This window comes from Cyprinodon tularosa, unplaced genomic scaffold (assembly GCF_016077235.1).
Source record: "Cyprinodon tularosa strain WSP-4 unplaced genomic scaffold, ASM1607723v1 ctg813, whole genome shotgun sequence".
Taxonomy (NCBI): domain Eukaryota; kingdom Metazoa; phylum Chordata; class Actinopteri; order Cyprinodontiformes; family Cyprinodontidae; genus Cyprinodon; species Cyprinodon tularosa.
Genome location: NW_024039578.1, coordinates 19106 through 35152, shown reverse-complemented (window position 1 = coordinate 35152; position 16047 = coordinate 19106). Strand labels below are relative to the sequence as shown.

Below are 16047 nucleotides of genomic sequence, written 5' to 3'. Positions count from 1 at the left end.
GTATCTATGCTTCTTTTTCTATGTCTGCTTCTGTCTCCTTGAACCCCAGTCGGCCTCGGCAGATGGCCGCTCACACTGAGCCTGGTTCTGCTGGAGGTTTCTTCCTGTTCAAAGGGAGTTTTTCCTCTCCACTGTCACTACAAGCATGCTTAGTGTGAGGGATTGCTGAAGAGTCAATGAGTCGATGCAATCAGCTGGTTTTCCTTAGATAGAAAACTTTGGCTACGTTCATATTTCAGCCTGAAGTGACTCAAATCCAATGATTTTTTGCCCATATGCGACCTGGATCTGATCTTTTCATGACCCAGGCCACTTGGCTATGTGGTCCTGAATCCGATGGTAAGCGTGGCAGGGATGGTGAGAGAGGGGGATTTAAATGTATTAGTATGGCTCAGTAGAATTCCCACCCCCTCTACTGATCTTGCCCTTTTGACCGATAACTGGACACGTGGTGTCCCACAATACAGGCTAAGGTTAAGCTGAAACCTGCGGGAACACTTCTCTGTGGAGAGCCTGGTTCGGCCGAGCTGCATGGGTTTAGGTTCAGCAGACAAATTTGAACTGGTCTCTCTTTTTCAGGGTATAGGAGCTGAACTGACTCCAGTAAGGGTCCCAAAACGCCTCTCTCCTACTTTCCCTCAATACATGAAGCCAGCGCCTCCAACTCTCAAACTGTTGTTTCATTGATAATCCTTGGGATCCTTCAGAAAAACATCCATTAGGGCCTCCTCATTCAATTACTGTCTGCTGCCAACAGGTGAAACTCAATAATATAGGCCGAAACTGTCCTGTCCAGGGCGAGTGATTTAAAAACACTTTGATAAAACTTAGGTAATTCCCTTAACTTTAAAAGATTTTAATCTTTTTAAAAAAAACAACGAAGCAGCATCCAGCCCCAGCTTGCTCCCGTGTCTAAAAATACAGCATATGCCACATCCCTCCACACTAAGTTAGAGGGCCCCAAAAAGTATTTCTGAACAAACCGTAATCCAAAAGCTTGTGTTCGTCCTGCTGGGTGGACATGATGCAGGTCATAAAACAGCATGACCCTGCTTAATGACCAACTGGCTGGAGGCAGGCCATAAAGTGAAATGACCCTGAAATAAACAAAATTACCCCTCCTGACTGAATCACAGGACAGAATGTAGCATCTTATTTCTTCAATGTTTTATATGCACACATTAACTTTATAATCATCAAGGAATAAACCTAACAGAAAGTTCGCAAGCATGTTTGGTTGTGGCCGGTTTGTGGAAAGCATCTTGCTAACCAGTTAGCAACTTAGTGCTAGCAGGTTCCCAATGGGAAATTCCATTGGGACCAAGTAGCACTAAATTGGTGACTTAGAAACAACGCTGTCAAGGAACGCTATGGACAAGGGCGTAGGTTTGATTTTAACTTTGGTAGGGACACTATTCTTCAGTTTCATCGGTCCTTTGCAAAAATATGCATGCTCTTTTTTATGCTTAATTTGAGCTTCAGGGCTAATTTTGTTTAAAGAGAACAGCAGCATTTCTTGCTACATTAATACAAATCTTATAAGCACTACATGCACTAGATACTGTTTATCAATATTTAAAGCATAACTGGCTCTGATGAATGTGGAATTAGGACTTTTTCCACTTTGAAAAGGATTGCATTTAAATTTACCTGCGACTAAGACAGTGTCTGTTTAACCAAATATAGTCTATAATATGTGGATTTATCCTGTGTTTTGTTCTGAAGATATAGAATTGTGCAGAGGTAAAACCCACTCTTATTTTTTTTTTTATGTAATATGCTCTCTCTGGATCATGCAAAATAATACATTCAAGGGACGGCAAATAAATGTATTGTATTTACATGTGCACTGGAACTAGAAGAGGAACTGACACTGAGCATTTAAAATATTAATATTAGAAGTTGTACATCTGGGCTGTAGTTACTCTGTGTAGCTAATTTCATGTATTTTATCTATGGCTGAAACAATTAATCATATTAACAAATTATTTAAATAATCGTGAACTAATTTAGCAATGAATTAATCGTAAACTGGAGTATAGGGCCACTAAAATGTGCCTTTAGCCGACAGAGCGACCCACTTAGAGCAGGAAGATTGTAAAAAATATGTTAACATTTTGCATTTAAGAAGTAAAAAAAAATAGTTTTTGTCTGTCAATATTCTCCATCCAGAACTCCTCCAAAAGAAACATTTAAACGTTTCTGTCACCTGGTTTCATTTCATAAAAGATCTTCTTTAAGGAGCCTTTGGCTATCTGATTAAAAGATAAAATAAAAGAAATCCTAACGTTGTTAACTTACATTTCTCAAGTTCCACAAATCAATAAAACTCTCTCCTGCTTCTTTACAGAACTCCAGTCAGAAGCTTTGGCCTGTTTTAGCGTAGATAATAAGTTTTTTAATTCGGACTAGTTTCGTAGCCCAATATTAATTTATTTTAGCGTCTTTTTTTCCGCGCTCCAAGCACCCGCGCGCGCGCATACAGACTAGAAAACACGCAATCAGAAAGAGAGCTTAAGGCAGAATAATCAGAGAGTTAAACCGCGCAGCACAGTTGATGCGCTGCTATGTGAAAGGGACAGGAAAGAGCAGGCAGCTGCAGCTACCAGGCAGAGAAGCGGCGAGAGGAAAAGAAGCGGCTGCTGTATAGTAAATTATAAACATGTTGTTCACATCCAATTATTGGTAGGGACAAATAGGTCCGTCCAAAATTTTGGTAGGGACATGTCCCTATGGTCCCTATGCAAACCTACGCCCATGCCTATGGACAGCGGAAACATGCAAGAGGAGGAGAGTTTAGTGTCGGAGGTCGTGGATGAGTCTCCTCCGTCATCCATTTTTTATTTAGAGGAGGAAAGCGGGGACGAAGATGTTGTGGAAGAGGACGCCAGGGCGGCAGAAGCTTGGTTTGGTGTAGAAGGCTTCCAGCCGTACATGTTTGAGCCCTTGCCTCGCAACGCTGCCAGTTCTGTTAGCTCTACGCCTGCCGAAGACACAGACGTCCATCCCCGGGAACACTGGGACGGAACTCAATGGGAAAGGAAAGGATTCTGATTTCAACCGTTGTAGCTGCGACATATGAATCAAGATGCTATGACTGAAAAAATTGATTGACAGATGACCCAGTGGCGGCCGGCCCATAGGGGGTGCTGGGGCACCGCCCTCCCTGATAAGAAGAGAGAAACGTAAAATATATTTTTAGAAATTAAATCATAAATGTCAGTTTTACTCTCTAGACTGTGTACCTATAAGCAAAACAAATTATATAAACTACATTTCCCTATCTACTGTCATTAATTTGTGGATTTCCACAGACAGACTCCTACCGTCTCTGTTCTGGGGGCGCTGATCAGACTGACCCACATTTGCAGAAAATCTGTCAATCATGTACTATTGCTAGGTGAATTTAATGGCCAATCAGCGTCTCGGAACTTTATGGTCTTGGGGCGCTGAAAATACTGCGCTTTAACAGGCTTCTGAACCCAAGCGCAGGTGCAGACAATGAGAGGGACGATGGCGAATGTAACAAGGAAGATGCAGCTTCCACCAAATTCGGTGAGATCCTTATTTATCTACCCGTTTGCCGGAAGAACATCCCTGTTGTAGGATATGAACATTTCATGTCATGGTTATTGTGACTGTGACGAATCCACCTCGTCGCTTAAAACAACCTCTCTAACTTTGCGCGCCACACACACGTTCCTGTTATACTGTGTTTGTGAGGACCAATACACTCGCGCTGAGACCAGTAGCTCCATGAACTTAAAACACACAAGCTGTTCCTGGTTACCTGCTGGCGTATTGAGGGTGCACACTTAATATTTCAGTGGGGTTAGCCGTGTGTGTGTGTGTGTGTGTGTGTGTGTGTGTGTGTGTGTGTGTGTGGGTGTGTGGGGGGTGTGGGTGTGTACGTGTTTATGCGGGGACTTGTCATCTTCAGTCTGGCTGCGTCTTTGCTGGGTTCAAACCCAGTTTGGTGTAATTGAATAAGTCAATGAATCTGTGTAAAAGAATTAAGTTGTAAAAATTATTTGTTTTTGTAAATTAATTGTTTGTGGAGGTAATATATGGACAAAACTGATTAATGAGAAGAAATCAGAAATAAGAGAGCCTGAGGTGAGGGGCTTAAACTATTTAATGAGGGCTGTGGGAAGAAAAGCGGCAATTTTTGTTGTCTGTTTCTTTGTTACATTGCTGGTAACTGGAGGGAGGCTGAGGCCCAGAGTATCTTGTATGTTTAGTTTCTTTTGCACCCTGTTTTGATTTTTTGAGCTCAATAAATCAGCAACACCGGTAACCCGACTGAGCCTGGATTCTTGGAGGCCAAAGAACCCCGTCACAGTGACCCAAATCATCACTGTTACTGTTATTATATAGTAAATTAAATCATTACTGTTAAATTGTATGTATTGTCCAATTGTTTAATCGAATTCTTATTCCGGATTAGTTGGAGACATACACTAGGCTATATCAGCCCCACCAAAAATATTTTTCACCAGCCGCCACTGAGATGACCGTTGATATATGATTGGCCGAATTTAGGTGTTCAGGCTGATGTAGAACTAACTGGCCTGCAGAAGATAACGGAAAAAAAACACAGATTTTAAGACAGATTTTTTGTAACTTTTGGGACAATATGGTCTGATAAAGGATACATTTATATACATGTTTAAGCCAGAATGATTTGACATTTAAATACGACTTTAATCTCAGTTCTTTCAGAAAATGTATCTGGTTCAAAATGTCTGGCCTTGTGCAATTTGATTAGATGCTGTGACTGTTGGATGAATGAATAGTTTCCTTCATTTTGTTTTTTCTGGCCAGTAAGACTCATCGTTTCTCCAGCCTGAAGAAATGATAAAGAGGAATGGACAATTGGCATAAATCTTTGTCTTTTCTTTCAAGACGATTTTCTGATTAGCAACTATGTCAGGTTTTAACCAAATATATTTTTGCTTGTACTAGAGAACCATCTTTTGGTGCTTTAGCAACATCTGGTGGCCACATATAACTTCCTGGTTTCTGCTATAGTTTCTTGTAGGACAGAGAACTGGATGTAACTGCTACTGTTTACATATTTACATATTTAAATATTTATTTTTATATCTTAGGTTTTTATTTTTATTTTATGCTATGGTTCATTATATATATTTTTTATATTTTATTATGCACCGTGGGGTTGAGAGGACTGAAATGTCATCTGTGTTGTATGTTTACCATGTAGCACATTTGACAATAAAGTTGAGTTGAGTAACTGGATCAGGATTCCACAATAGCATTTATGGCCGTTCCCTACCTAGTTTAATGTTTCTAAACATGCCGCTTCCGCTGAGCCCCAGAGTTTAGGTTGGTTCTCTTCTTAATTAAGCTGAATAGCTTATTTTGTTCAAAACAAGAGAAAATTGTGAAACTAAGTTTGCATCTGTGCTAATTTACTGAATCAATTATTTGCTCTTGTACTAAAAAGAAAAACCATCTAAATAGTTTCATGTCTTTGCAAAGACAATAAATCTTGTGATGATCTTGTTATAAGGTTTCCTTTTGTGCTGCCTTGCCTTGGTTTTTTTTTTTTTTTTCAAAATTAGGTTTATCACTTTATTCTTTAACATTTTTTATTCTTTAAAATAATTTCTCTGTAAATGTACGTAGTGTTGTGATGTTATATTGTCTTGTTTCATATTTGTGAAAAGCCGAGAGAAGGTACTCTGACATTATTTAAGATCCAGATACATTAAAAAAATTATTAATCATATTAAACTTTGTTGCAGCAAACTGCACAATTTTCCTAAAATGTCAGGTGTTTCGGAAAATTATTTATAAAGCTTTCTATTTACATTTTACTACATAAAACATACCTTAATTAAGAATCATCAAAAGAACAATTTTCTGCATCTTAAAATAAAAACATACAGGTAGTTCATAATATTTTTGTTTGGTTGGATTTTCAAGATGCATGAGAAGAAAACATGAAAACATTCAACATTGGATTTGGGTTAATAAATCAGACAAAAAAAATTTAAAAGAGCAAAATTACACAAACAAAAATGCTTGAAAAGGAGTCAGAAGAAGGAAAACTTACATTATCTCATCCCTTTTTTTCCTACTGAGGATGATTCTGAACATAACTGCTTTACATTAATGGTAATAAAAAGGAATTACAAAATAATAAAGAAACAAATATTTAATATTTTCTTTGAATCTCAAATGTAAGTGATTTCCTGTAAATATTATACAAGCATTGGTAATCAATGTTATAAAATAAGAATACAATAATGGTAAACATGGAACAATAACAGAAAAATTAAAGCAGATAACAACAATGGAAGGAGACAATCATACAGATAAGAATAAAGAATATAAAAATAGCAAATAACAACAATCAAAAAACAATGTGATTTCTATTATGCTCCAATCATCTTATATTGATCCCAAACTATTTATTTATACCATGACTTAATAAATATGAATATTCTGGCCTTGCTTGTGGTGTGGATTTAGAGCATTCTATAGTTTAACTCCACATAAAGACATGCAAGAAGTTTTGCAGTTGGTCTGACATTTGGTAATGGGAAATTCACAATTCCTGTTAGCTTATGAGCACACTCTTTTGATTTTAAAATGTTTTGTCTATTTTATGGTAATGGCTTGTTGAACATTTTAAAAATGATTTATACTGTGTAATATATTACAAGATTGTATATTTTTTAATTATTTGGATTGAATAAATAAAGTATCACTATGCTGAAATAAACCAGCATTGTACCGTAAATAATTGATGCAACATTAATAGTTGCGACCGCACACAATGATTTAGATAATTCAGTAGTAAACAGAAGTATAACGTATGAAGTACATTATAATCAAGGATATGCTTTACTTTATTAATAATTGATTATTTTTTATTTTTTTTATGTTTCTGATGCAGACTTTCCATAATAGTTGATTTTTTTTCATTATCACTCCTAAGAATTTATTCTCATCTACATTTTGAATTTGAACATGATCTATCTTGGTCAGTTAAAGTTTGTTGTAAAATACCACCTATCACTGATTTTGATTAATTTATGTTTATTGTTAATTAGTTGTCTTCCATCCATCTTTTAAATATTTTCTTCTTTATTTACTGTTTTATTTAGCACTGACTCATAGGAAGGGCTACCAATACTGACCTATGAACTGGAGGAGTCAGCATTTACCTGAAAAATATTTTTACATCTCATTAAAAGCAATTGAAGACTTAGGGAGAGGGAACAGTGGCCTGTAGCAGTAAAAGAGCTCTCGCTTTATTTCATGCATTTCCCATTTCTGATTTGCTCAATAAATATCATATTGCTATTGCTTCTATCCCTTTTGCTAGTTTACTCTTGATGTTGCCCCATGCGTAACGCAGACCTCCCCAGGTTCTCTTGTCAAACTGTCCACTGATCTCTTCCAGTTTTTGAACTTTCTCTGTGTCTTTCCTTTCCTTTAGCTCCTCAATAATAACATTAATGTCTACAAAAGCAAACAAGGAGCCAAAACTCAAAGCGTTCTTCTCCAGGCTGAGAAGATGGTTGTAAGCCTTGTCTAACAGGGAATTTATTTCTGTTTCAAGTTTTTCTGTCTCATCCTGGAGTTTAGACAGAAGGCTTTCACCCATGGCTAAATTTTTTTCGTGCATCTGCTTTAATTCCTCAATGGTTTTTGAAACCTTTCTTGTCTTGATCACATATTTCTTTTGCTCTTTCACATGTTTGTTTGCAGGACACTTATTGGTGCAAACAGTGCAGCGACCATTTTTCATGACCTTACAGTGGCTTGGATACCAGGCAACAGTGCATCCAGGATAATGACAGTTCTCCTCACAGACATTACAAGTCACAGCTCCCCCAAACATAAAAAACCTCATCCCTCCATAAATGTCTCTTTTTTCCTTGTATGGCTCATCAACTTCTAAAGTGAATTTCTCTCCACTACTCAATTCGTTCTGGTATTTCTCCAGACCTTCTAGAGTTTGTTTTATCTCTTCTTGCTTCTTTTTGTTAAGATCAATTCTGTCTGCCAGATTGTTAACACAGGCTGTCAACCCAATCTGTTCATTAAGGACTGATATAGTGTTGTCTAGGTTTTTAGATTGACTATTTTCCAGGAAGGCTGTAAGTTTAGTCATTCCTCCGATTGTAACAGCCCATGCCTGGTCCAGTCCAAACTCTGTATCTTCTGTTATTGTAGTGCTCAGGCAATTGTTGAACACAAAGTGAACTGGCTGGCCCTTCTCATTTTTGGCCATCTTAATGTTTGCATCCTCTAGAGCTTTGAGGGCAACTTTAGGTGGCATTCCATCTGAGTGTGTGATGAGAGCTACAATATTTGATTCCAGATCTTTTCCAAACAACGCCAGCACTGAATTGAAAATGTATATCAATCTGTCACTCGGTTGATTATCACTTGCTTTCAACACCAGACCAACTGCATCAACTGAACTGACACCATCTTCTGAACGAAACAAATCCAAAAGTTTTCGAGCAACTAATGCATCATTTTCAATCCCTCTGGTGTCTCCATATCCAGGAGTATCAATGATGGTCAGAGAGAACGGCAGAGTTTGACCTTCAAAACCAAAAATGTCATAAACTGTAACCTGAAACGTAACACATTCTGATTTTGAGGTTTCCACATTTTCATGAACAATCTCATACCACACTTTATCTTCTTTTTTTACACCCATTGCATAGTTCAAAAATGTGTTAATAAAGGCAGATTTTCCTGCTCCTGTCTCTCCAACCAGCAGGATTGTTTTATTTGGCTTGCTTGGATCTTCCTCACCAAGGCTGCATCTTTTGATTCTGGACACAGCCTGATCTCCATCTAGATTCCTCTTGGTAGTTGTCAGACGAATACGGGCAGGGGGTCCCTCATCTATGGTTGCGTTCTCATAAATAAAATTCTTAGACATTCTGAACCTAAAAAGTTTGGAAAACAGCAAAGTTAAAATCAGTAAAATATTTTGAGAACTATCTATCTAAAATTTGTCTTTAGAGAACCTTGTGAAATTATAAATGAACTGAATTGAAAGATAAATATATTGCATAATAAAAAACAAAAACAATAATATGTAAAAAATGAATTCAAACTTCTTATGTCTGCCTTCATGAACATGCAGGTCATATTTTTGTGAGCTTAACTGCTGCGTGGAGCATATAAAAATATATTTCCTTATCCCCAAAAAGCTCTTTATCAAACTCGAAACTGATTTTTGTTGCAGTTCTTGTGTCTCTGAAGACGTTTGACAGACAGGTTCAAACCTTTATTCAAAAAATGCTGTGGTCATCAACAAAGGAGGCATTGCTACAATGGAGTAATGTTTTCGTCAATAATGACATTGACGAAAACATTACTTTGCTGTTGTTTTTCATGACAAAGGAGAACTGATGAGCTAAACATGGATATTTGAGGACGAAAAAATGACGATTCACGGGTGTGAGTTTTCGTTGACTGGATGAGACTAAAAAAAAAGTTAGTGGGTGGTCTGTCAGATGTTTTAAATGCATCATAGTTGTGTAATCTGTTAAGTAGCACCAGCCGTGCTGCTGCGTCCCATTTGGTAACACCGCCCACCTGGCGTGCAGCGTTCCACATTCTGCATGACCACAGATGGATCATGGCAGCAGCGGCAGGGGAGAAAGGAATGCTCTGATACTGCGCTCTCAACTCTGATTAACTCTGCTCTTTCAGCTGTGCTTGTGCAGAAATGCGTCTTTGTGTGGCGTAGCTCAGAGTCTGCGCTTTACGCTCCACACTGATGGTTTGCTCTCAGCAGTGTGGCTCTTTTTGCCCTCGCTATTTGATAAACTATATGTGACTGATCATCCTTTGCCAAGCATAGAAATTCCTTTTGTCTAACAATCAGGATTTCATTTCTTCTAGCTCACAAGGTGGTGCTAAACATTTTTTAATTTCTACCAAAAGGAATACCTAAATCATATTCAATAAAATATTTAATTGCATTCTGTTCATTTTTTTGATAAAAAGACAGATGAGTAGGTACATAGATCTTTGAATATTTTTCTCTTATTGTTCTCGCTTCTATTTATTTACATATGACGGAAATGTTTCCTTGTATTGTCATTAAACATTTTCTCTGCTTTCTTTGAATATTTCAACATTTTAGGTAAGATATTCTTAAAATTTAGGTCCTGATTATCATAGCCTTATGAGGCAAACCTAGCGGTGAAAGATGGAGTTTGACATTAAAAAGTTAAATATGTTATAATAAAAAGTTAAATATGTTATTGTTGGGATCTGGAGATGTACCACCTTTCTCCAGCAGAGTGCGCTGTGGGTCTCCTGGGCTGGAGCCCTCCAGCACACCTGACGCTCATCAACTCATCAGGAGACCTACCTACATAAGCAGCAACCAGACCTTCCTTCGACGCCGCAGTGTTGACCTAGTTTGGTTAGAGAACCTGAGCCTCTGTTACCTGAAAGAATCTTAGTTGTCTCTTGAGAGAAACCTGATTCTAATCTGCCTCTGTCTTTGCTCACAGGAAACATGTCTCAAGTCTGAAGCTCTGGATGAGCTTTAACCTGCCTGCCAGCCCTGGTGAGCCAAACCTGAAGATTCCAATCTGGATTCCTCCTGCTGCTCTCAGGGAAGAGCTGGAATCTCTAATCAAGGTCTGCCATTCATTAGTCAGAAGTTAGACGCTGCTGCTGCTGAGCACTCTGCTGCACCAACAGTCTCTGGACCCAACCGGTTCCCTCACTCACAAGGAAGCTTGGACCTCTTCAAGGTAGACTCTGAAATATCTAAGACTCAATAAATTATCTGACTGCCTGGCTAATCAAACTGTCCGTCTCTGCAGACATCAGTGAACCCAGACCAGTACCTGAACCAGTTCATGTCTTTGTGTGAAAACCTGTTCAATAAACTCTGTTAAACTTTTACTCAGCCTCCGTTTGTGTTCTGCATGTGGGTTTAGCCTCTTAAACCAATCATGACAGAACACTGCGGCCAAATACAAAACCCAGCAGATCACCTCCGGAGGAGGCTCGAGGAGCAGGATGCCCAAATCCAAGGACATGCGCACACCCTCCGTGAGTTAAACACTCAAATTGAACATCAGAACCAAGTTTTACAGGCATACGCTGGCTACATGAGGGATGCTAATGCCACGCCAGCAGTAAGTCCTGTTCCGGAAGCACTTCAGCCTCTAAGGTCACCGACAGTGACATCATTTCCGGAGTTCCGTCCGAGTACTCCTGAACGATTTTCAGGTAACCAAAAGGATTGTAGAGGATTTTTGTCTCAGTGTCGTTTGCTTTTTGAGCACTCCCCTAGCATTTTCCGAATGATAGGAAGAAAATCTCCTTCATTCTCTCTCAACTTACTGGACGAGCCCTTGAATGGGCAGAGGCAAGGTTCTCTTCTGAGTCCAGCTTTTCATGTACGTTTTCTGAGTTTATATCTGAGTTTTCCCAAGTTTTCAATCATGACTCAGACAAAACAATTGATTCCCGAGCTCTGCTAAGTTTGAAGCAGGGAAATTCAACAGTGGCTGAGTTCTCCATTGACTTCCGGGTTAAAGCTGCAGCCTCAGGCTGGAATGAGTGCTCACTTAAGAGTGCTTATTTCAAGGCTTTAAATGAAATTATCAAAGACGAACTCGCCACAATCGACGAACCAGCTAGTCTGGAGGAATTAATCCGATTAACCATCAGACTGGATAATAGACTCCGGACTAGAAATAACTCTAAACATTGAAGCCTGAATTTTTCTGTTTCTGCTCCTGCATTTAACAATGCTTCTGTTTTTTTCTGGAACCCAGTTCCAAGCCAAAGTCTAAGAGCCAGACTTTTTCAGTACCTGTCCAAGCCTCTCACACAGATGGATTGGAGGTCAAACCCATGCAAATTGGACACACAAGGTTATCCCCCGAAGAAAGACAACAGAGATTTAGAGGAAAACTTTGTCTGTACTGCGGTGAGACCGGCCATTTCATTTCCTCATGCCCGGCTAAATCAAAAGCCAGGGCCCGTCAGTGGAATTGAGGAGTCTGACGGGCCATCTGAAATCTGAAAAGACTCCTCATTTATTGTTGCCAGCAACCCTTTTTTCTCTAACCAGAATCTCACATTATCTGCATTCATCGACTCTGGGTGTGAGTGAAATCTCTTTGATTCTGAGCTGGTCCAGCAGTTAAGGATTGAGACTGTTCCTTTAACTAAGCCTCTCAGAGTATCGGCAATTGACGGAAAGAAGCTTCACCAAGTTACTCATCAGACGCAACCTTTAGAACTTCTTATTTCAGGAAACCACCGTGAGAAGCTAACATTTTTTGTTTTTCCCTCAGCATGCTCTCCTTTGGTGCTTGGTTTCGAGTGGTTGGAACGTCACAATCCCCATATCAACTGGGCTGAACGCCACATTGAATCTTGGTCCACTTCCTGTCACGAGTCATGCCTTCGTTCTGCGGCTCCTACTATTCAGTCCCCTAGAGGTAGGGGGGAGATGGACTCTCCTGACCTTACTTCTGTTCCTCCTGAGTATCATGATCTGGCACCAGTCTTCAGTAAGGTCAGTGCGACTTCTCTTCCACCTCACAGACCATATGCCTGCGCCATTGATTTACTACCAGGAGCCCCCCTTCCCAGCAGTAGACTATTTAACATCTTCAAACCAGAACGCGAAACTATGGAGAAGTATATCAATGAGTCTCTAGCCGCTGGAATTATTCGTCCATCTTCATCTCCTCTCGGTGCTGTTTTTTTTTTGTGGGAAAAAAGGACGGTTCCCTCCAAACCCTGTATTGACTACAGAGGCTTGAATCAGATAACCGTCAAAAATAAGTATCCCCTACCATTACTGGCATCAGCTTTTGAACCTGTTCAAGGTGCGACAGTGTTCACCAAACTCGATTTAAGAAACGCCTATCATCTCCTTAGAATAAGAGAAGGGGATGAATGGAAGACAGCCTTTAAGACCCCCTTAGGCCAATTTGAATACCTTGTCATGCCTTTTGGTCTCACAAATGCTCCTGCTTGCTTCCAAGCTCTAGTCAACGATGTCCTCAGAGATTTTTTGAATGTTTTTGTTTTTGTATACATCGTTGATATTTTGATCTATTCCAAGAACCTCTCAGACCACAAGAAACATGTTCGTCTAGTTCTTCAGAGATTACTGAAAAACAAACTCTTTGTGAAGCTGAAAAATGTGAATTTCATCAACCATCTGTCACCTTTCTAGGGTTTGTGCTCGAGGGCGGGCAGGTGAAGCCATCCGAAGACAAAAAAAAAAGGCAGTTCTGGACTGGCTGACACCTGAAAACCGTAAGCAGCTTCAAAGGTTTCTTGGGTTTGCAAGTTTCTACAGGCGTTTCATAAGAAATTATAGTCAGACAGCTCTACCCCGCACAGCTCTGACTTCTGTGAAGAGGACATTCCAATGGACATCTGAAGCCGAAAATGCTTTTAATAAACTGAAGAAACAGTTTTCCAGGGCACCCATCCTCATCCAACCTGATCCCTCTAAACAGTTTGTCCTAGAGGTGGACGCATCTGACTCCGGTGTTGGAGCTGTTTTATCTCAACAGTCAGACTCTGACCAGAAAATTCACCCTTGTGCATTTTTTTCACATAGACTCTCTCCGGCAGAACAAAATTATGATGTCGGAGACCGAGAACTTCTTGCCATCAAACTCGCCCTGGAAGAGTGGAGACACTGGCTCGAGGGGGCCGAGCATCCAGTATTGGTTTGGACAGACCACGAAAACCTGGCTTATCTCCAATCGGCTAAAAGATCCAACCCACATCATTCTAGATGGTCTTTATTCTTCTCTCGTTTCAATCTTATCATTTCTTACAGACCTGGTTCCAATAACGTCAAGCCCGACTCTCTCTCTCTCGCCTGTACTCCGCTGATCAACCTGAGACACCCGAACCTGTTCTCCCTGCCTCATGCATGATTGGAGTCGTTTCCTGGGAGATCACTGATTTGATCAACTCTGCCCTAGCCTCTGAACCTGACCCAGGTAACGTTCCTCCAAACAAAACTTATGTTCCATCTTCCGTCAGATCCCGCCTTATCCATTGGATGCATGCAGCAAAATTCTCGGCCCATCCTGGAGTGAGCAGAACCATAGCCCTCATCACTAGACGTTTTTGGTGGCCGTCTCTTCACAAGGACGTAAAAGAATACGTTCTGGCATGTTCCATCTGCGCCAGAAATAAGACCTCTCACCAACCACCTTCTGGCCTGCTGCATCCTCTACCTGTTCCTACCCGTCCTTGGTCCCACATCGCAGTTGATTTTGTCACCGGTCTCCCAATTTCCAGAGGTATGTCCACTATCCTTACCATTGTCGATCGTTTTTCCAAGGCCTGTCATTTAATTCCCCTCAGGAAACTACCCACTGCGTTCCAAACTGCCCAACTTCTCGTGAAGCATGTTTTCCGTCTCTATGGGATACCCCAAGAGATCCTCTCCGATCGTGGTCCCCAGTTCATCTCACAGGTCTGGAAAGCCTTCTGTTCAGCTCTGAATTGCAAGTCCTCTCTCACCTCTGGTTATCACCCTCAGACTAATGGGCAGACGGAGAGGATGAACCAACAACTCAAGTCCACTCTCCGCTGCCTAACCTCTAACAATCCGACTGACTGGAGTCAGTTTCTGACATGGATCGAATACGCCCACAATTCCCTGAGATCTGCTTCTACCGGTTTGTCCCCTTTCCAAGTCTCCATAGGTTATCAGCCACCACTCTTCCCTGCAGACAAGAGAGAGATAACGGTTAGATCAGTCCACCACCACATCCGCCGTTGTCAGCGTGTCTGGAAGGACACCATCGCCACCCTCAACCGCTCATCTGCCACCATGAAGAGATGCGCTGATTCTAAACGGCGCCCTGCCCCTGACTATACCCTGGGCCAAGAGGTATGGCTATCTACATGGGACATTCCTCTCAAAGGCATGTCTAGGAAGCTTTCACCTCGGTTCATCGGTCCATATAAGATTGCCCAGATTATCAATCCCTCTGCTGTCCGCCTGCACCTGCCACCGTCTCTTCGTATCCACCCCACGTTTCATGTTTCCCAGATCAAACCTGTCATCTCAAGCTCCTGCTGCTCTCAGTGAAGAGCTGGAATCTCTAATCAAGGTCTGCCATTCATTAGTCAGAAGTTAGACGCTGCTGCTGCTGAGCACTCTGCTGCACCAACAGTCTCTGGACCCAACCGGTTCCCTCTCTCACAAAGAAGCTTGGACCTCTTCAAGGTAGACTCTGAAATATCTAAGACTCAATAAATTATCTGACTGCCTGGCTAATCAAACTGTCCGTCTCTGCAGACATCAGTGAACCCAGCCCGTACCAGTACCTGAACCAGTTCATGTCTTTGTGTGAAAACCTGTTCAATAAACTCTGTTAAACATTTACTCAGCCTCCATTTGTGTTCTGCATGTGGGTTTAGCCTCTTAAACCAATCATGACAGTTATATATATTTATGGAATCAAGATCATTTAAATTACAACAAGACACACATTTAATTTAAAATAGTAGAAAAAAATGGCTAAAATGTTTCTCAGCTTTCTTACCTGTGTTGATTTCTTGGTTCTTGATTGTGCAGCAATACAGAGTTCTATGTCTGCAGTCAGGATGATTTATAGCTCTAAGGGTTGAGAGGTGGAGCTCTTCCTACAAAACAAAGTAGAAATCATATTAGGTTAATATGTTCATTGTATTTTCAGTTGCGGGGATGTTTTCCAGAGGATATACCCTTTCCCTGAAACCACATGACTCCACAGACACAAATTACTCTCATCACACACACAAAATAATTGCATATATCTTACCTGTGTGGCTTTGTTTGCTTCTGGATTGGGAGTACTGAAGAGTTCTCTGAATGTGTGCAGACAGGAGGAGGTTTTAAAGGGGGTGAGTCGGAGCTCTTTATAAAAAAATAGAGACAGATAAGGCAATGAAAGGCAGATTATATAGCACGATTTAGCACAAGGACAATTCAAGGTGCTTTCCATGGATTAAGTAATAAAAACAACAAAGATAAAAGCAATT

The 16047-nt window shown here is 40.4% G+C and overlaps 1 protein-coding gene across 1 annotated transcript; it reads right to left on the bottom strand.

Moving 5' to 3' along the window:
• Nucleotides 1-5919: 5919 nt before the first annotated feature.
• On the bottom strand, nucleotides 5920-15671 carry LOC119774478. The gene is made up of 2 exons (XM_038272003.1): nucleotides 15570-15671; nucleotides 5920-8942 (listed from the first exon to the last, which is right to left on the bottom strand). Exon 2 carries the CDS (start codon nucleotides 8933-8935, stop codon nucleotides 7325-7327), a length of 1611 nt encoding a protein of 536 aa, XP_038127931.1. The 5' UTR covers nucleotides 8936-8942; nucleotides 15570-15671; the 3' UTR covers nucleotides 5920-7324.
• Between the last annotated feature and the right edge of the window lie 376 nt (nucleotides 15672-16047).